Here is a 21,306-nt window from a genome sequence, read left to right on the forward strand (position 1 = left end):
GCACCAACCAGTAAATTAAAAAGTCCTTTCCCACACTGTATTTCTGGTCTCCATCACATTTCCCACATGACCTTTTGCCTTTTTTTTTTTTTTTTTTAGCACTTTAGTTAGTTAGTTAGTGAGTTGGTTCATTATTGTGAAGTGAAGTGAAGCCTTGTGAAGTGACGAATTAAAGGGTTTTTGCTTCAAGCTGAGTTTGGTACCCAAACCAAGATGCTGACTTCATGGCACACCTGACTGGCTCCTGAAGCTAGCATGCTCCAGAGGTATGTTTTCATAGCCCAGGTCTGTATACTACAGAAGTTCTGGGTTTGACCAACAAAAAGCAAGGCAACCCTGTATCCTCTTTCCTTGAGATGATTTTTCAATACGAACTGAGATTGAAACTAATGCTAAATATAGCAAAACATACACATGATTAGTACTTTCCTATCTTCTCCTTACTAAATTTTAAATTCTTGCTTTATGCATTTAACTACATGCTTATAATGTAGTTAAATACAATTTGTTATATGTCAGTTTAAAAGCAAAAATCAAACAAAAGCAGATGACAAAATAACAACTCCAAAGAAAAGCCTCTGAGACTTGAAGCTACTGGACAGAATGGTTCTCCAAGAGACACCAACCACATATCATGCAAATATATATTTATGCATTATAAAGCCATCATTACTGTTACTAGCTTTCTTTGATGTGCAGTTGTAAATCTCATTAATGGCAATGGATGATCCACAAGGGAAGAACAGACCTTCAGCACCATCAAAGGATTGCGCAACAGGCTTCAGTGATGGAGTGCTGGTCCCCCAGACACTGTCCTTGGTGGTGAAGGGAGACGAAGAAGCTGCTGAGTGTGTCCTCATCCTGCAACAACCCTGCTGGTCACAGCTATCCCGACTGCACCAGGGTAACTGTGTGCCTGAGCTGCCAAGCAGATCACTAAATAATCCTCATCAGTCTTCTGCCCCGACAAGTCTTTTGTTTAAGTTGGATGATATCCATGATATGGATAACCCACAAAATGCTAGTCCAGTTCACCAGCAGTGCAAATAAACTGACACACAGAAATAAGCCGGGTTGGAGTTTTGATCCACAGACCAATTTCTCAGCCCAAACCAATATTTCACAGTGTCTGCTGTGGGTGTAATGTGACAATCAGAAATATCTATGGCTTTTGCAGAGAGAGCCTGTATGCAGATTCTGTAATCCACGTGCCTATGACCTACCATTTACTTTTACTTCATCAGAGAAAACAAATACCCAGTTCAACCTGTGACACTTCAGTGGCTCTGGGGAGCATTTCCAGAACCACCCTTGCACCCTGGCAGCTTGGGGAAGAAGGTGCAAAGTGATGGCTGGACTCCTGAAGTGCTAGCGACGTGTGAGTGTGGAAACTTCTGCTAGCCCTGCCCTCACACTGACAGCAAACACTGGGGAAAACTTGAAAGTCAGAGCACTTCAGAATCTGTATCAGACCATTTAAGACAAGAAAATCAGAAAACAAAATGAAATAAGACTCTCAACAATGTGAACCAGGAGTGGGAGCTGGAGGGGAGGGAGAGAGGAGGTGGAGAGGAGAAGGCAAGTAAAGAGCAGTTTTAGATATTGGTGATAATAAACTTGATACCACAGAGGGCTGTAAACAGAGAGTAGCCAATGTAACCAATTTTCCTTTTCCACTAGATATAGATGCTATAAATGACACTAACTAGAGTAATGCACCTTCTGTTGTCCTCTGAAGTTAATGCATGAAAGTAAACCATCAAATGTTACTGTTTCTCACTTGCAGGAAAGCTGCCTTTCAGGGGTAGCTTCTCCTCCCAGATCATGCAGAGCTACATTTTCAAAACACTTGGGAACTGGCCTATAACACACAACAAAGAACAAATGCTTCCTAACCTAACCTCTCACTCTCATTCACAAATCTTTACCTTTCCATTGGCTATCTGTTTTAATTCTAACCATAAAGGTTTCAGTTTAACCTAAAAACATATTGATAACAGTGGATGCTTTTGGGATTTATTGAACAAACCCCCCCCCCCAAAAAAAAAAAATCACCTCAAAAAAGATCACCTCAAAATTTCAAAAGTAAAGGAACCTATCTTGTTCAGCTTCCACTATGTGCTCTTTCTGTGATATTGATTGTTCTTCTTCCCCAAACCCTGCCTCCAAAACTCAATAATTAAAGTGAAATTGTGGACTGAAAAGCAATTACTCAAAATTTATTATTATTATTATTGTTATTCTTCTTCTTCTTCTTATTATTATTATTTTCTATGGAGAGACACAGTTCCACAAAAATCCTCTGAAATGATAATCAGTAGCTGGGAGGCTGAAGAATTGATTTCAATTCCATTTTGCCTTTTCCTTCACTTATGATCACTATACAAAAACTTGGTCCCCTGGCTCCAGTAGAGCCTCAAGCTATCCTGCAGCCTAGGCAAATCACAGGCATTTCCACCACTACGAATTCACAGTCCAAGCTCCGCTTCCCTGTAACAAATGCAGTCATATTTATCTGAGCAAATTGAATTTAAAACCTGACCAAATCAAAAAGATATACTGACTTTAAATTCTAGCAGATATACTGACTTTAAATTCTAGCTGTGAAAATGGAAATGGTAACACAAGATCCAAGATAAAAAGAGAAAAAAAAAAGCCAGGCATAGAGGGATTCAATTCATTCTTTGACTTTTCAAAAGGAACATCACGCTAAAAGAAACACGACAAAGTGGAGTTGTTGTGCACAGAAGTCCTTACAGAGAAGCTGCTTCCTTGTTTATGTTGCTGGCGCAGACCTTCCTGCGTGGCACCGAGTGGCTTCCCGTCCCTAATGCTACATGTCATCTCTGGGATGCAAACCAGCACACAGCCTGGGACAAGGCAACAAAAAACAGGACTCCGGAGGAATTTAGATTAAAACTAAAGTTTATGAAGAGAGGGTTTTTCATTCAAATGTCTGTCAGGCAGATAGCAAGGGCCAAGCCCTCTCTCAACACATCAGGTTTTGCAGTTCCTGAAGAGCACAAACTTATACCCCTTGAATCCACGTCTTGAAACAATAGTCCTTACAGTATTTTTTTTTTCTTAAGGATTTCTTATTTTTAATTATTTTGCATTTATTTAGTCTCTTCATCACAGTCTTTGAAGAGAAGCATTATACAGCCAAGGTAGAAATAAGAGTCAAAGTAGACTTGCATGACCTGCTGCCAGGCTGTGCTTGATGTGCAGGAGGGTTTGGGAGACCGGACACAAAGTGCTGTTGCTTGATCCTAGAATTCAAGGGAATGTCATTCCCATAGCCAGATGCAAAGGGAACTGGAGGAGAGACTGCAAAGCAGCCCTTATCCAGTCATCCTCTTTTCTATCAGCATGGTGAAAAACTGCTTCTGACTATGGAAGAGCAAGGAGAGATGAATCAAACTTCTCTATCCTAGTAACCTGCCTGGCATGTCGGTTACCTTTGGCTGAGATGAAAGAGCAACAAGATTTTTCCTGATCCTGGTAAGAGCAACACAAAACCATGAGATGACAAAGAAATAATCTGTCTTTATGGCAAGTCATAGGGCTCCACAAAGGGATGGAAACTACAGCAGGATCAAGCATCTGAATGTGCTTGGTGAGACTTTGCACCCTTTGTGGATTCCTGTGCTCTCATTAACACCTAAACAAGGTGGAAAACATGGAAAGGCATCAAAGAATGCTTTCTGTTAGTGGTAAGGAATATCACATTTATAGTATGCTCAACTGCCCCGAAGACTAGCAAGCTGTGTAAGTCCCCCATATACAAATTAGAAGAGCATGCTATTGGCAAGGATATAGACACATGGGTGAGATGAAATATAAGCCCTTGGGTTTATTGAAGGGGAGAAAGCTAGCTAAAAAGGTTTTGCTCCCCTTAAGGCTAGCTAGAAATTTCAAGCATTTATGATCTCTTAAGTGTCCAACTAATTTGAGGGAACTCAACGTTGTTTCAACAACCACGGAGATAACAGTGCATAATTTTGATGAAGGAGCACATTCCCAAAATTATTAAAGAAAAAAGCCCTGTTAATTTGTGTAATTTTGCTCCACAGATTGTGATAAATTCTGTGTTTAGTTGCAGTGATATATATCTAGAGTAATGCCTTGGGTTTCACTATAACTCATCTGGTTTTATCTAGCTGTCGGGAAGAATATTTGCAGTCCTGAGAGTGGAAAATTTAGGGAGATACTTGGAAAACAAGTGGAATACTGAAATGGCCTTGCTGACTCAGCTTAGTCCCTTTGTTTTCAGATACAGCCATCTCAGTATAAAGATTTGCAAATCTCTTTGAGGCTCCTTATAGTCTTCTTTATCACTTGAAACAGTTTATGGCCAAAACAATTAAAAGAAATGGAAGAGTGTGATTAAAACATATGCATAAAATGGGAACAATGTGTTAGTATTAAATATTTCCTTCTTGATACTATTTTTACAATAACAACAACAAAAATCAGAAACTTCTGCAATGGGATTTATGTGATTTCCATTGCAGGTATTGAAATCTCAAAAAGATCTAGAGTGCCGTAAATTCTGGTTTTGGTTTTATATGCTTAATTCCATTTATACAAAATATATTTTGTTAAAGTAGCAGGTCTTTAAGGCATTTGTTGCTCACACAAGAGTGGTACACATCTTGCTGGTATCTTTTAAGAGTGAAAGCTATAGGAAGCTCATTAAAGGATAGATCCAACAGAGTTTAAATTCCACACTGATCCCTTGAGAATTTTTTCCACCAAGAAGTAATTTCCAAGATGACTTTTTAATGCTAACCTCTTCAAAGGCTGAAACATAAGAACTGAAAGAAGATGGCAATAATTAATGAAATCACTTTTAAGGAAAAAGCCTTCAAACATTTCCTTTTGCTGCAGAACCAAACAAATGACTACAAAGTCAAATTTGCAGAGGCATTTCTGTTATAACCCAGATATTTTCTATTCTTTATAGATATCAGATAAGGACTTCTCAGGGGCTCTTACTTTTTACCCTAGCTTCAGCCCAAGGATTTCTTTTCCCTTTTCTTTCACTTATTAACTCTAGCTTAAACCAACAGAAATTAGAAGGGCACAGAATGCCAAAGAGTATACACAGAGAGCAAGCTGTCTCTCCAAATGTATTTAGCTTCCCCGAGATGTTCTTTGTTTTGATGTTTTTCTTATTCTGAGAATGTTTTTCAGGCAGGGGATATTAAATGGACCTTCTCTTAACTGACACTTCCAGAGCTGAAAATTCTTCAGTGATTCTTGAATAATGGTGCTCAGAGAAATACTACCATTGGTCAGATGTTGGGTAAATATTTAAAGTGTTAATATTAAATTGGTAAAATGCAGTTTGGCTTAAGGCGTAAAGTGTTCTCCTGGAATACTTATTACAGATTGACAGCACAGCATGAAGGTAAAGCCTAAGGCTACAAACCCAATGTTAAAATTTCCATTTATAAATCAATAGTCACTGCAAACAAACCAGCCTACTCTCTTCTGTGAATGCCTCAACTCTTCCTTAGGCATAAGTTGTAGACAAAATTTGGTCAAAATCCAAAGACAACATTACAAAGCTGAAATGCACCTGCCAACCCCCTCCCAAAGCTGTCATACCTGTGGTGCTCGTGGTGGGCAGGGCATGGCTAAGGCAGTATGGCCTTTAACCTATAATATATATGGTGCTTTAACCTGTAATGGTGCTACTGAAACCCTGGCATAAAGCAAGCTGAGTTGCTTGGACACGTATGTGAGGATTAGGCTGAGCAGGTACAACCTTACTCTGTCCATGTCCAGGGCCAAGCAACTGGACTGGCACACCAAGCAGATAAGGACACCTTCAGATAAACTCACAGGACTGTGGTTCAGAAGGCAGAACCAGAGAAGAGCTAGCTAGGTTCATATTAGAGATATCTTCCCATTATGAAATCAGAGTGTCCAGAAATTTCCGTCCTGACAGCATCTCCTGTATTTATTTCCAAACATGGAGTAACTGGATGCCCAACCGGTAGTTCAGCTGAGATGACTAAGGCTTGAATGCATCTTTCAGGAGCTCAGGGCCCAGACTCATCTGCCCACTGCATACCAGCTATCACATCACCTCACTTCAGAGCTTTGTTTCCAACTTCAGTTTGTTTTCACAGTGTGTTTAATAGCCCTGATGTGCTGCAGAATGCAATTCCGTGGGGATATTTACTACCTATTGTTTTAGAAGAGCCTGGCTATTTTTCTCTTCCAAACTGTAGAACCACTCGCATTCTCCTCCAAGCACACAACTCTCTTTTCATTGTTTGTCTCAACTTGCTGTGCTTGGCCTCTGGCCAGAATCTCTTTTTCTGCCTTGAAGGAGGGTGACAGCCTGCCTTTGAAGAAGTGCCAAAGCTGCTGTTTGGCCGACCAGCAGGGAGCAATCCTGCCCAACACTCCCTGCCCTCTCACATATTGCTCCCCTCCTTTCCCAGAAACATGCAGCCTCAGAGCAATCAGAGGCTGACCTGATCAAATATCCCAGAAGAGGTTTTCAAGCAACATATGAAGTTTAAGCACACACAGGGAGTGCTGGAGCTGGAAGACACATCAGAAGATCATCTAGACCATTTGCTCACCCCCAGGCAAATCCAGCTGTACCTACAAGATGCTGCTGACACATATTTGTCTGACTGGTTCCTACCAGCTTCCAGTCAGACAGTCACATTTCTGCAGGCTAACTAGTCCAACATGCCACTTTCCATCAGAAAGCTTTGGTAAACCTCATCTCTCTTACTTCAATTTCATGCCATTGGTTCTTGTCTGAATCTGGACATGGAGAACTCATTCATTATGTAATTAAGTTTCTAATAGCATTTAAAATGCAGAGAAACAAGCTGAAACTAGTTACCCTGCTCACAGTGCCTGTGCTTTTCATGTCTACAAAACCACCAGGCTTCTCCGCTGACATACATGATTCTATCAACAGCAGAGCAGCCATTCAGCACTGACTCAGAGAGATGATCAGCCACAGATTCACTGGCTTTATTTTCCATGGTGCTTTCTATCTTTCCTTGGAAGATCTTGCTCTGGCCACTGAACGGGCCTAACCCCACTAAGCTGACAGCCTCGATTTGCTCACAGGTTACCACTGCTACACATTTACAACAGACAGTAAAATGCAAAAGTTTGTGCAAAACTAAAAACCTTCTCTGTGCAAGACAAAGGCTTTACAGAGAGTCTAATAATAATATATTTCCTGCATTACTTTATTTCCTACACAATCATCTTAGTCTTGGCCTTGGGACATCGCTCATTTCCTATTATGACTGTGATGCTCAGTTGGCAAGATGAGCCAGGAGGATATTCTGATTCATCACTTACAATGCAGTTTGGTTTTTAAAAAAACTTAACCACCTGCTTATGGCATTTTTGTCTCTCACACCGGTAACAAGGAAATGGAAAAGTACAATGGTACATGTTTTATACTGATAAGGAGTATAATTGTTTCAGCTTGAGGGGGATAACTGCACGGAGATTCGACAGGTCTTGGAAGGTTTTTCTTTTTTCATTTACATGTACCTGAGACAGAAAACAAAACCTGAAAATTTTCCACTATAACTGCAACATACCAGTGCTTACCCTCGCACTTACCCAGTAGAGGGATTCATGATGCAACCCCCTTTCTCGGTGGATGCTTTGCAGTTGCAGCCCCTCTCCAATGTATCATGATTCATTCCAAAATTGTGGCCCAGTTCATGAGCCAGGGTGACTGCTGCACCTAGAGGGTTTTCTGAATGATCCTTAAACAAATAATAATAAAAAATAAATAAATTGCAAAGTCAAGGTAAGGAAACAATTAAAAATGCACATTTCCCTTCTAAGGTCCTATTGCTTGTTCTTCAAAATGCTTTATGAGCTTACCAGCTCTAGTAACACTATTGTTAAATGCACACAATTTAATTCACATGTTCCAGGTGCAGACTGGGAATTTCAGAGCAGCCTTCAGTTCTGGCCACCCAGTTTCCCCAGACATTTGAGACCATAGGGCAGCGTTGAACATCTGAGTCATCTCTTTATTGAGGTCCTAAAATTTCCATGTTCAGTGGCTCCCAAGACATGGCAGTGGCAGAAAACAATAACCCAAATGGGAAGCAATGGAAAGGATAAGGATTTATGGGATAGGATGAGTGTGATGGGGGGAAACAAGAAGATCCTTCATGTCAGGAGGTGAACTAAAAATGCAGCAAGAGATTTTACTGGACCTATTTAATCTTCATCAGACTGTTTTTTTAATATCAGAAATTTGAAGAAGAATCCATAAGCCCTGTAGGAAAAAGACTAGTGACCTCTGAAAACCTTCCTTTAAAAATGAAAGGACAAAGTAATATGAAAACTTCAATGGCCTCTACTTAACACCTATGAATATTCTAAATGCTGCAAGTGTCAAAATTGAAATATTAACATTAATCTGTGTTGAAGTTCTGGTTTCTTTTTTTTTTGGACAACTACTTCTAAGAAATTCACTGCATGGTCTAGTTATAGGCTACTGATTGGACTGATGTTTTGGCCTAACCACAAGCCAGAGACCTTTCTACATCGATCACTTTCCTTGAGGGAAAAAATATCCATTGTGCTCATATAAAAGCTTTCCCCAAAGGCATAAACATGTAATATAAATGCATGATCTACTATTTATCACTCAGTAAATGGAATTACCATGTACAGCTGCCTGCTCTAAAAGCATATATGAATATATTCAGCTTAAATAACTCTTTTAGTATCATCTAAGCCAATCTTCAGACTAAAAAGAAGTGAAAGGTAAAAGTGCCTCAGACATCAACTATATATAAATGAAGCCCTTAATACATGTCTTGGAGTAGATTTAAAAGTTTCTTCTTTCATCTGTCTGAGCTAATATTTTTAGTAAATCAATTATTAAATAGGAAACAAAATCAACAAGAGATCAAATTCTGAAAACAAGAAAATATCCCTTCTGCATTTGGAATAAAGTTAAAATAATTTTATCTTTTAACAAAGGATCTCTCTTTTTTTTTCCCTGAATATTAAAATTTTTATATCAAAATATTGTGACTAACAAAAAAGCCAATTTGTTTGCACTTATATTTTAAGATATCTGAAGAAAGAATCTGTGCAACCTGTCCTAGTAAAAGAAAAAACAAAGTAAACATATGCAGCAAAATAATCTGTAATAACTAAGAAAATACATATTCCTGCACAATGCCCACGTGTGGAGATGTCTTACCTAGATACAAGTCACATACATATTGATTTATGTTTGTACTTACAGTAACTTATGAAATATTTAGTGTATTCAGTGAAATTGAATCTGAAGTCCTAAAAGGAACACAACCCCTCACTCAACTGGAAAAAAATTCAGGACCAAAGATTATGAAAACAATGATATAATTCCACATAATTTACCAGCAAAGCACTGTAGTAAAGCCTTAAAATTAGTGCAATGTTGTCCAGACTCAGAAATTCCTCTGAGTTTTGAACCACCTACACAGACAACAAACTGAGCTCAATTTTTCTTCAATTTGCCAGTTTCTTTTCTGCTTACTGCAAAGGGATTTTGTTCATTTAAGTGCCTCCAATATTGGCAATTAAAAATAAAAAGGAGAGTTCACACAGTCCACTCCAGAACTAGAGCAACAAATGATCTGAAATGTAATTTGGGTCTTGAATAGGCAAACAATTTATTACAACCCATGCGGTTCTCATTACTTGCTCAGATCCACTTGGAATGTAATTTTATCAGTTTCTAGAGAGGATTTTTAAAACAAGGAATGTGATGTCTCAGCAACAGAGGTTATTTGAAAACAGCATAAATGAGGATTATCAAAACAAACAGTGACATGTCCCATTTGATACTGAGACCATTTAAGTTTCCCAAGTACTTAAGAAATGAATAGCAATGTGACTGATTTATTCCACCAAGGTCTTTTAAAGCTAACTTAAGTAGTAAAAGTCATTACCAAACAGTTTCACAACCACTGAATAAGCAACCAACTACTGTTAAGACATTATAAGCTGTTGCACAAAACAAGCAGCTGCTTTCAGTTGAACTCTGCGTCATTCCACTGGGATTCAGTTCAAACCTCAATAATAAAGTTCTGTCACCTACAGCTAGATGCCCTGACACTGGTACTTTCCATGTAGGTTCACTCAGTCATAAAAGTGCAAGATTTCTGAAATATTCTTTTATTTCATTTAAGCCATTCATTGAAAAGTGAAGTGCCCCTGTACCACAACTCTTGTTTAGCCTAAATTCCCACCAAATACAATAGAAATTTGACATGAATGAAAACTACGTTATGTTACTGCAACTCAGTGACATCTTAATTTTAAATCCATGAATTTGTTTAGAAACAACAGAACAAAGACTGAAGCATATGTCAAAGGCTTGTTTTAATGTCAAAATATGTTTGGTCTGTAAACAACACAACAGAACCATCACAGTGAAATAAAATTATAATGCTCTTGATGCACCTAAACTGTCTCATACTCAGATGTGCACTCTTCCCACCCTGAGTTTCTGTTAAATAGTGTGGAAGAGGGGGTCACCTATCACCGAGAGAATTCAGCCCTACAGAAAATAGAGAGAGGCAGGCTCTCAGATGGATGGCAGGGGAATTTAGATCATATAATAGGTGTGGGTAACTGCAAAACAGTCGGGAAAGTCAGATCTCACATAGTTGACTCTTTCCAGATTTACATTCAGAAGTTATTTCTCATGCACTTACTCCATTGTTTATTCCTTCAGAACTGTTTAGAACTGTTTTCAAAGTGATGAACTCTCTGGGGTTGGGTGTTTGGAGAGGGATGGGTAAGAGGCTGGTCAAATGATAACAACAGCTAAATGTTCAGTTGCTCAGTGTTGAGATGTTTGTGCACTAAAGCCTCCAAGGTTAAAAGTTTTTCACTATTTCATTTGCACATCTTGCCGACTTATAGTTTTTGTCTGTATGTATTGATACGTATCAAGACTTTTCTGTACATACATGAATTAGCTTCTGCTAATCTGGGGGGAAAGGTTGGACAGCTTCCCTTCAAGGTTTTGGAGGGAGTGTTTGCTTGTTTGGATTTGCCTGCCTTTTGAGGATTTGCTTAAAGAATGAAAACATCTCTAGTTATGCTGTGCAAGCCTTGGATTAATTTGCACCTCAAAAGTTTCAATTCACTGGAGTGGGAGTCTCTGGGAAACAACACGCTCCCCTGAACAACTGAAGCTGCGGCCTGGCTACGATTTCTCTGCAGACACTGGGTTTTTCCTGGACATATAAATCAGTCTCTTCTCTGTCAGAGCCCTGAGAATACTTTAAAGAAATGCTGATTCTTGTTTTCTTGTTATTGGAATGATTTTGCTGTTTCTGTTGTTTCTGCTTAAAACACCAGTTTCCACAGCGAGGAGGACTGGCTTTGCAGAAAAATACTGTAGCACATCTTAAAGTTTATTCTATAAATTAAAAGACCAAACAAGTCATCATTAAGGGCATCATTAAGAACATCTCTGCAGATAAAGCCAAAGCAGTGACTGCTACCCTGAGGGAGGAATGGATAAAATGGGGCTGGTTGACTCATCTATGCCTTTGCCAAGATTTGGAAGTGCATCTAGAGACTCCCTCAGCTTTTCCTTCCTCTTTGCCTCCTTTTCCTTTTGTATCTAGCCCCCAGGTACCCAGCAAGAAGCTGTAACAAACACTGACTAGAGACTCAGCTTCTAAAGCTGCCAAGAGACTGAAGCCTACGTCTTTTCTACAATTTTGACATGACTTTCTCCAACTTATTTGATTGTTCTTTCCCACTCTTAATTACTCTTCATCTTTCCCACTCACCTCATAAATCCTCCCAGTCTAGATCATCAATACATCATCTTCCATGAATGCACAAATCACCTCAGCTTGGCTTCTTTCCTACTTGTCCCAGAGACCACAAAGGAGCCCTGCACTGTGTGTGGACCAACCTCACCTTGCATGTTCACTAAGAAGCCAAGAAATGCAGGTGTTTCAAGGGACTGTATCTTTGGGACTACCCCGCTTAATCTTGAGGCAAAAACCTTGGTGTCTTGGTCTCCAGGTTGGCTCTATGATGCTTTGAAGAACTGGGAGGTTTGAGACCATGCAAACTCTGAGAGCAATGTGCATTTCTCATCTCCCACCTTGTTTATGTAGGGATGTGTAACTGAGGAATCCAGCAGAGCTGGAGAGAATGGCTGGATCGACTAATGTGGGGGAAACCTAGACAAAACCATAAAAAAAATAAAGGTTTTCAGCACTTCCAAGCTGAACTCAGAAGTAAAGGATATTTATGAGGTTTGTAGGGCTTCATGGCTTTCTGCTCTGGAGCTGAGCTCTGAGGCCACCAGCTGAGCCTCTTAGTAGCCTGCAAGTTCTTGGAGTCCACACATAATTTTATTTAAAGTACTTGAATTGAAAAGCTTAGTTAATTCAAAACTGCTCTCACTCCCCCTTAAAAAACACTGTTTGAAATTAAAAAACATTTTTTTTTCCTAAATGAAAGTATTCCAGAGTTAGTAGCAGAAATTGGCTAAGATGTTTATTTGTTTGTTCATTACATGTAGCATTGAGCAACGGCATTACTAGTAATATTCTCTGAGAGAGATTCAGGTAGAATAAATGCTGCCATTGTTTGTGCTTGTTGTCTAGCAATGTAACAAAACCACTACGCTATAAAGATGGAAAGTAAGGCCTTACACAGGGAACTCTGTAAATCCAGAATAAAATCAATATAATGAAAGATTCAGGCTAGACTGTTGTTGCTTGTAACACTAGTATACTCAGGTGCATAACAAATACATCTGCTGGTTCTCATCTTTCGTAGCACCTCTTCACCTGATTTAACGATCACTAGAAGCAGAAGATTCTTGCAGAGGTCGTGCTATATTTTAATACAATATATATATATATTTCAGTATGGAATCTATGAGTTAAAAACTTTACATGCAAGCTGCCTGTAGATATAGGTAATTTAGATTGAAAATGGGACAAAAGGGGTTGATGTGCTGGTGCAGAATACAGCACTACAACACGTGAGATCATGTTGCACCACTTGGACCAGTTTCCAGCGCTGTGCTTTTACCACTTACCATGACGACCCCTCCAGACTGTTCTGCAGTGCACATGCTCATTATGGGCGCCATGCCAATGGTAGTCCCTTGGAAGTACACCCCGCTGCAGGAGGGCAGAAAAGGAAACGAAGAATCCCAGAATCAGCATTTGGTGCCAAGATACCGCCCTTATTATTTTCAGTCTTGTGTTTCTGCCAACCTCAAACAAAGATCCCGTTTCAAATGTGTCAGCTCCAGACATTTGCAGGTTGAAAACAATGAAAAGCACAGATTAGTCATGCCAGCTTGCCAAACTGACAATGACAGCAACCCTGCTCTGAGAAAGATCCATTTGATCACCATCCTTTGGATTTACTGCTGTAACAAGACCCCTTCTTCCTTTCTTTTTCTCCTGATTGAAGTTGGGAATAGAAATGCAAACAGAAAAATACTGTCTCTAGCTCAAGGAAGGCTTATTTTAATGTAAGTTTATGTGCTACTTGTTGTAATACAAAACCTAGAATTTAATCATTCTAAACAAAGTATTAAAACATATAATCAAATACTTTGTGACAGTTTAGAGTGGCTCACTCTATTCCCCCACAGATAATGTCAGAATATCTGTGCAATGAGTAAAGTGAGCTCCTTTTAATTACTAAGACATCAGGTCTGATTTTGTCTATAGTGTAAACAATGGTTCATTGACCAAAACAATACCTGGATCAAGAAAGAGGTGCTATTCTTACTTTTTTTTTTTTTTTTAAAGACTGTTTTTGATTTGAGCATTTTTACTCAGTTCAACCCAGGAAACAGAAGCAGGACAAAAGATGTATATAATTTAAGTTGTAAGTCACAAATTCAAATTAATTGTCTGATTTAGACTGCATTTTTAATTTTATTGATGTCTTTCTACGAATGAGCAGGATTCAGATCATAAAAACAGAATGGTTGGGGATGGAAGGGACCTTAAAGATCATCTAGTCCAACCACTGCCATGGGCAGCGACACCTTCCACCAGATAGTTGTTCAAACCCTTGTCCAACCTGACCTTAGAATGCCTATATCTACGTGACAATAATACCCCCTTAGCTCTGCTTTAAGGGGGAGAGCAGGACTGCCTTTTTCAATAACAGCTTAGATTGAGACCACCTAAAACTGGTTACAAATTCATGCCCGAAGTCCTTGTTGGCTTATTTTACATCTAGATTTCCATGCATGTTGTATTCAGGATATGCCTACAAGTAACAGCTATTGCAGAGCTGTGAAAGGATGCTGCAGGGCCCTCCAAAGCACTTCTGTGCTTGTGCAGGGGAAAGACAAACCCTCAGGATCACAGATGGTCATGCCAACAGCTTAGACAACTGAAGAAGAATACAGTACAGCTATTCTCACACCACTGAAATACCAGCCAATATTAGATTTGGCATCAACTCTACCTTATTAGCTGTGCATTGTCGTGGGGTTTACGAGGTAGTAGTTTTAGCTTTCTCCAGTCCAGAAACTCATGGAGGCTGGTGAAAGGATCTTGAGAAATGGAGCACTTATCCATGTCGTTCCACACCTCCACTCCAACCAGGGCTACTCGAATATTCAGTGGCCTATAGAACTAATGAGAAAACAGAAACAAAAACAATTATAGCATTGTTGGCTACCCTATTATCACACCAGCAAATGCCACAGTTGCTACGAGGGGGGAACAGGCACAGTGTTACTGATGAAGCAGAGAGAACAATTCTAAGGTAAGAGTAATGTGAAGAAGGACTCAGGAATTGATCAAGCCTGGATTTGGCTGACAGTCTGAGAAAAGCATATACTAGGTCTTTGTCTTGTTTATATGCATTGCAGCCATTTGGATAACATTGCCATTTGTTGAGCATAAATTAAGCATGAAACATAAATATATTGTAACATGCAAAATTAATTTTGAGCAGGTAACATGTAAACGCCTGTCTTCCAGTAATAAGTCAGCAAGACAATTACAGAAGAGGTGGAGGTACCTTCAGCAGCTTGTTTTTAATCACGAATGCTTCTCCTTGAGTTACTGTCCTTGAAGCATCACATGATAAGTTCTCAGATAAATTAGACTCCCTTAGTTATAATTTGAGTACTACAATCCTAATTTTTCTGGCCATGCAGCACATCAAAAAGAAACTTTTTTTTTTTTTTAATTTTTATATTTATATTTTTGTTTTTGTGGTTTTACTGGTTGGAGAGAAACATTGCCCTGAAATACTGGGGCATTAGGAAAGCAGCAGATGTGTTCACTCAAATGAGGCAGCAGGAAACACATGTTGCTGTTATTGGTGAGCTAACGGCAGGTGGTGAACCATCGACAGAGGCCAGGTTCTCAACTGCATGTTGAGTGGCATCAGCTGGGTGTGTAACGAGGTAGTCTGAGTGTGGTGGGCACACTGGGAGCGTGGACCAGGGACAGCCCATAGTATGAGAGGAAATACTAGAAACATGACTTGCTCTTACCAGTAAATCTGAGTCAAGCTCTTTTTCTTTTCATAGAGGTACAAATTTAAGCTTTAGAAGCTTTCTTAATTTATACTAATAAAACAGACATAGATTTCAGAGCAATGTCCTTCAGACTGTGCAGTCACTTCTGAAAAAGTGGAATAATTCTCATGTTCTTACCTTATCAACATAGTTTGCAATTTCTATCAGCCTCTGCTTTATTTTTTCCACATCCTTGCCTTGTCTCTGAAACTTAGAAAATAAAGGATCAATGTACTAGCAGCACAAATACGGCAGCTTTTCTCCCCAGCATCCACCTTACTCTTGATGGCACTGTCAGTGATGTTTGGGGATTACAGGGAGCAAGCAAAGGACAACGACAGATTTCTCTTGGCTTTCATGGAACTGATATCTGCCTCAGAATAAACACAGGCTATAGGAGAGGATTTTGTTCTTCATAGAAAGATTTAAAAATCCCTAAGTCTTACTTAGCAAGCTTTCTAGGACTGAGGTTTTGTGAAAAAGAAAGGGCTCTTCTGTTAGCTATTTTGGCAGGAGGGTGATTTTTATTCCCTAATGAGCTGTGTTCAAGGAGAGTGAAAGACCATCATCTTTTTAAACAAACAAAAATGTAAGTAGCAAAATAATTCAAACCAAGACTTCTCATCTTCGGTTGCAATTCAGCTCACTGGAACACATCTCTACAGCCTGTCCTGGTTCCTTGCTTTGAAGCTCTGCTTCCAAACTGTCAGAAAGGCTTCGTGCAATGTGATGGTAAAGTACTGCTTCAGAAGGAAATGCAGGATCCTACAGCATCTTCTGAACAGCGACAGTCCTGCCAAGGGCAGGCAGGGAATGCAATGAAGGTTTAACCAGCTCAAGGAAATCCTGGGCTGTGAATTTTTATTTGCCTTGTCTTGAGTTACTGCCAGACATCCCAGTTATCTATGAGTGCCAAATTCCTTACAAAATATTGCAAAAAACATTTACAAATGACTAGCAGTCATCTATCTTACCAGTGCCTTCCATTGCTTAGCCTTAATTAGGTTAGAAGCATTACTTGTGAAAACTACAATATTTTATCTGAAGCACATTACTTGCAATCCCATGGAAACCCATTTCCCACCTGTGCTTCCCATATATTTTTATGTTTAAGTCTCTTACCTCACGATTATCTGCCACAATAACAAGCTCCACATACTTTGTCGTCTTCAGAGTCTCCCTCTTATACTGCCAAAGAAGATGAAAAAGGTTTTGTTGTTGTTTTTGTTTTTTCAATGTGATCCTTGGAATCAGCTCTCCCTCATTTAAACAAAGTTTTTGCAAGAGGAGATATACAACATCTCAGGCTTCCAAAGGTTTCATGGTATATGATTTCTTATTGCATTCCTTCTCTTCATGTCCATGCGGTGCTTACAAAAAAGACCTGTACAACCAGGATTTGATCATAGCAAGCAGGAAAGTGCTGCAAAGTGAATCTCAACCTTTCAGGTTTCTGCAGCTGCAATAGTTGAGTTATCTTTCCTTGCAGGGGAATATCACCTCCAGCAGAAAGACCTTTGCTATTTCCAAGGTACATTTAAAGAAATGATAAGATAACTTTTAGCAAACATTTCAAGCAACAGACAAATGGGCAACCAGGAAAAATGAGTTATAAAGGGATATCAAGTAAAGCAGGATAAAGTAATAAAGGAATATTGAGTATCAATCAAGTGGTCTACTTATAAACCGTGTAGGAAAAAAAAAAGAACAAAACTGCAGAAAAAAAAAATCTAAATAAACTGTCAATGTCTGGGAAAGCAAACTATAATGCTTTAAAAATAGACAGCCTACATTTAACTTTGCATCTGTGTATTCATGTGAAAGAGCGTGTCGTGTTACTTGCATTTCTGAATACAGGTCCAAAAAAATCATAATGCTTAGCTCCAAAAGGATCACTGAAGAAAATTAAATGATTTTTTAATGCTATTAATCATAGGACAGCTCCTTTGCTACCCTGAATTTAAGTGACCTATTAAAGTCTGTGGAAGTTCTGTGATTTACACTAGCTGAACATCTATTCTATTATTCCTCCCTTGTTTCTGGAATAAAACAGTTAGGGAACAGAGGTCCCAGCAGTATGTCTGATCTTCGTGCCAGAACTTAAGGACCTTAAGCAGTTGTATGACCTACTAATGACTATGATGTCTCAAACTGAACTAGTGCTCTTTAACCCAGAACATGACTAAAGCTTTAAAAAGCAAACAGTGTGTTCCAAGGCAAACTATGCAATCCCCTGAACTGAAGCTAAGTCAGTACTGGACATCACCTTCCAGCCAATTTTCACAAAGTTTTCTTCACATTAGCAAAGTGTTCCTCTTTGTTATCTGCAGATTGATGATTTTGAATGTTTTACAAGAAACATTGTGTTTAGAGGAAAGTGACAGATGCAACCTTCAGTAACTCTAACTTTCCAACACTAGAAAACTCATATTTAATAGTGTGACACAGCCTTTAAACTACAGGAACTGGAAAACATTAAGTTCCACTTGGATGGTATTTCTGGACTGTGAAACCACTAGAGGCTAGCATTAATGAACTAAGCATCAATGGTACAAACACTTCACAGGATTACACTTACCAGGAGCTCTGGCAAATGAGAAAGGGTAGGTATTCTTACACCTTCTCCTGGTACTGGAGCTCCCTGTCATCTTCTTTGTCTCTTCTGGAGGCAACTGTCAACATCATGGGGACATGGTGTGTGCATGGACCTGGTGCATGTGCCCATGCCTCCTCTGCCACGCAGGGCATTGGCAGTGCCTGGTGGTATGCTGGATGGGAAGTAGACACCAGGAGCCAGCACATCTGCTCCTGCTGCTTCTGTAACAGCAGCAGGTGCAGTGTAAAGGGCCTGCCACATCTCTACAGACTTCAGCTGAGCCTGTAGTGTTTAGGCAGAGCTTCATTCACCTCTCTGCAAAATATCGGACATGAGTGAGGTGCCACGGAAGGCAAACGACCATATGGGTTTTGTTTGTGGCAGAACTGGTCTCTCAGACACTGAATGTCTAATATAAACCTGAAATTTATTATGCAGCCCTGATTAGAGACATACCCCAAGATGCCTCTAGTCTTCTTCCAAATGTAAAGTAAAAAATTGAGACATGATTATCCAGGTGCAAAGATATAAGAAGAGCTCTGTTACACCAGTCAGCAAGCCATTCATTTTTTACCAAAAATAACACTGTTTGGACTGGAGAGAGTCAGCCTGAGAGAAATTGGCTACCAAGGTATAATGATATAAGCCTGTGGTGACTGATTTGCATAACGAATCCATTTCTGTGGTTTGCCCAAAGGCTATGTGTATTCCTCGGATATGATATTTATTTATAAAATGTACCTAATTATCACTTCTTTCAGCTTGCTTTCTGCATCCCACTGCATCAATGCACAATCCATTGACTGATTGAATCACTCAGAATTAAAATGAAGAGTCAATAATACAGCTATGACAGATATTAACAATAGGAGACAATAAGCTTTGTTCAGCTGACGGCTGTCCTGCTCCCCTGCTTCTCCCATACCTGATCCTACTGCAAAACTGCTGTCCTATACCACCATATATTCCCTCTGCTCTCCTGCCTGGGAATTGGCATAGCTTGGATTCACAGCACAATTTTGCAGCCCCTCTCCTTCTCTGTGATCTAATTCCCCAAAACAGCTGCTCTGGGATCCACTGGGACCACACAAATGGCTATTTTGTGTGGCTACAGAGAAAAGCCATACAGTAGGGACTGCCTTACATAACAGACTTGCTTTCTGCAGGATCCTGTCTTAATGGAGATCAACTGGAAGACATGCTCTCCACTGCAATTTGAGGGTCCCCTGTTTTATGACACAACCCAGTACTTACAGAGACCCAGCTCTAACAGGGAAAACTGTGTCTACACACACCTGCTGTGTTATTTGCTTTGATTTATTAAACCTCATGTTTGGTTCTGGGAAGCTGAGTTTATTGTTTGTTTCATCATTGATTTGTACTTAAATCTAACCTAAAGGCTAGTCTAAATTTGTGATACATTGATCAAACATTTTGGCTCTGCTCAATAAGCATTTAGTGTAGGTATTTGAGTGAAGGCTCAGGGGAAAAAAAAGAAAAATAAAAAAAAAAAAAAGAAAAAAAGAACAGCTCCCCCAAAATCTGCCAAGAAACCTAAAATTTTCATCATGCCCTAAACCTGACACTGGATTTGTGTTTACTTCTTTGACCTGGTGTAATCTGGAGCAGCCTTGTGTCTCCTTATTTTGCAGTTCATTCTTATTCAGCGTGTCCTGACAGTCTGCTTAGTTGATGACAACATTGAAATGTGAAAATTCAGTCCACATATTACATTTGACAACTTCCAGAGTTCATACATTAAAAGCATATCCAGCATACTCATGATATGTATTTTACCTAACTCTACGATGTGGTTGTTGACAGGTTTTATAATTACGTCCAGTGAACCACGGCAAGAATATCTTTCAGATATTTAAGGTGAAATTTGACATGTAGTTGAAGCCATCAACAAAATGTGAGAGCCATGAAGGCAATTGTAAAATTGTTTTGATTGCATCAGCTAGTAATATGCATGCTTTTTATTTCAGTTTCCTTGTGTTACACTGATTACCTCTGCAAAATCCCAAATGTTTGGGGGCAAACCTTAATAAAGATGTGAAAAGAACTTTCCTATTCACATTAAATAATTTGAAAATACTTTTTTTTTAGGTTGTGGTAGGATCTACAGAAACGTTCTGGCGTAGTGTAGGAACCTATATTTGAAGCTTCATTGAAAGGAAGCCCATTTTGATAGAGTTGCATTTATAGAACGACAAGCTGGAAGGCCATGGCTTTGTTCTGCCATCACATATGTTTCTAAATATGTTTTTATTTAGACAAAAAGAAATTTGGACAGATAATGCCTAATATTCCTAAAGTATAAAATAATTTAATTCTACTACATAAATAAAATCTGGTGATGCCATTTAGGTTGCTTTCCTTAACAAATAACTCAATGTGAAGGCTTAGTAGCTCACCTAACTATAAACCCCAGTATGTGACAAATAATAAATTTTGAGGCCAGCTTTGTAACATTGTATAATTTCTGAACACCTAAAACAGTCTTTTCTACAATCCCCTTCCAAAATGCACATGAATTTATTGTAGTATTTCTTCTTTCTGGTTTTCAGCTCATTTCATTTTCTACAGTTTCCATTAGCTAGATGCATTTCACATTAAGGACATTTCTTCTTACATGAAAATAATTACAATAATACTTCTGTAAAATAATATGGTGAGAATTTGTTTTGTCTACATAAGATACTTTCCTGCTAGAATGTAGAGGTTCATTTAGGTTTTAAAACACTATTTGCAAGGCATCACAGCTATCATGTTCTTTTCCATCTTGGGTGGGCAAGAACTTTTCCAGACCTTGCTTAGTGTTCTTATGGGTTCTTAAATTGTTGCTGTAATCATACATGAACCAAAATATAGCACCGTAATATGAAACCACAAACTTTTCTATGCCATCTCATTACCAGAGAGAATGTATAAATAAAATGCAAGAGCAAAAAAAAAAAAAAAAAAAGGCAATAAAGCTTTAGTAAATCATGTAAGTATATGATTAACTTTAAGCATATTCTTAAGCACATATCATCAACACAAGATGACTATATGGTTTAATGGTTTGCTCAGTAGGTATATAGGAATTGAGACTGGAGCGAAGATTTCTTGTTGTCAGTAATATGTAGATGCTTGCAGAAAGGTGTAAAAA

At 39.0% G+C, this 21,306-nt stretch overlaps 1 protein-coding gene across 1 annotated transcript in view; it reads right to left on the bottom strand.

Moving 5' to 3' along the window:
• ADAM12 (ADAM metallopeptidase domain 12) overlaps positions 1 to 21,306 on the bottom strand; it is a 183,919-nt gene that overhangs the window by 45,727 nt on the left and 116,886 nt on the right. The window contains exons 7-11 of the mRNA XM_040562848.1: positions 16,679 to 16,744; positions 15,695 to 15,766; positions 14,491 to 14,660; positions 13,094 to 13,178; positions 7,618 to 7,766 (exon numbers count right to left, since the gene is read on the bottom strand). Of these exons, the coding sequence (XP_040418782.1) occupies positions 7,618 to 7,766; positions 13,094 to 13,178; positions 14,491 to 14,660; positions 15,695 to 15,766; positions 16,679 to 16,744 (542 nt within the window). The remainder of the gene's footprint in view (positions 1 to 7,617; positions 7,767 to 13,093; positions 13,179 to 14,490; positions 14,661 to 15,694; positions 15,767 to 16,678; positions 16,745 to 21,306) is intronic.

This window comes from Cygnus olor, chromosome 7, assembly GCF_009769625.2.
Source record: "Cygnus olor isolate bCygOlo1 chromosome 7, bCygOlo1.pri.v2, whole genome shotgun sequence".
Lineage (NCBI taxonomy): Eukaryota > Metazoa > Chordata > Aves > Anseriformes > Anatidae > Cygnus > Cygnus olor.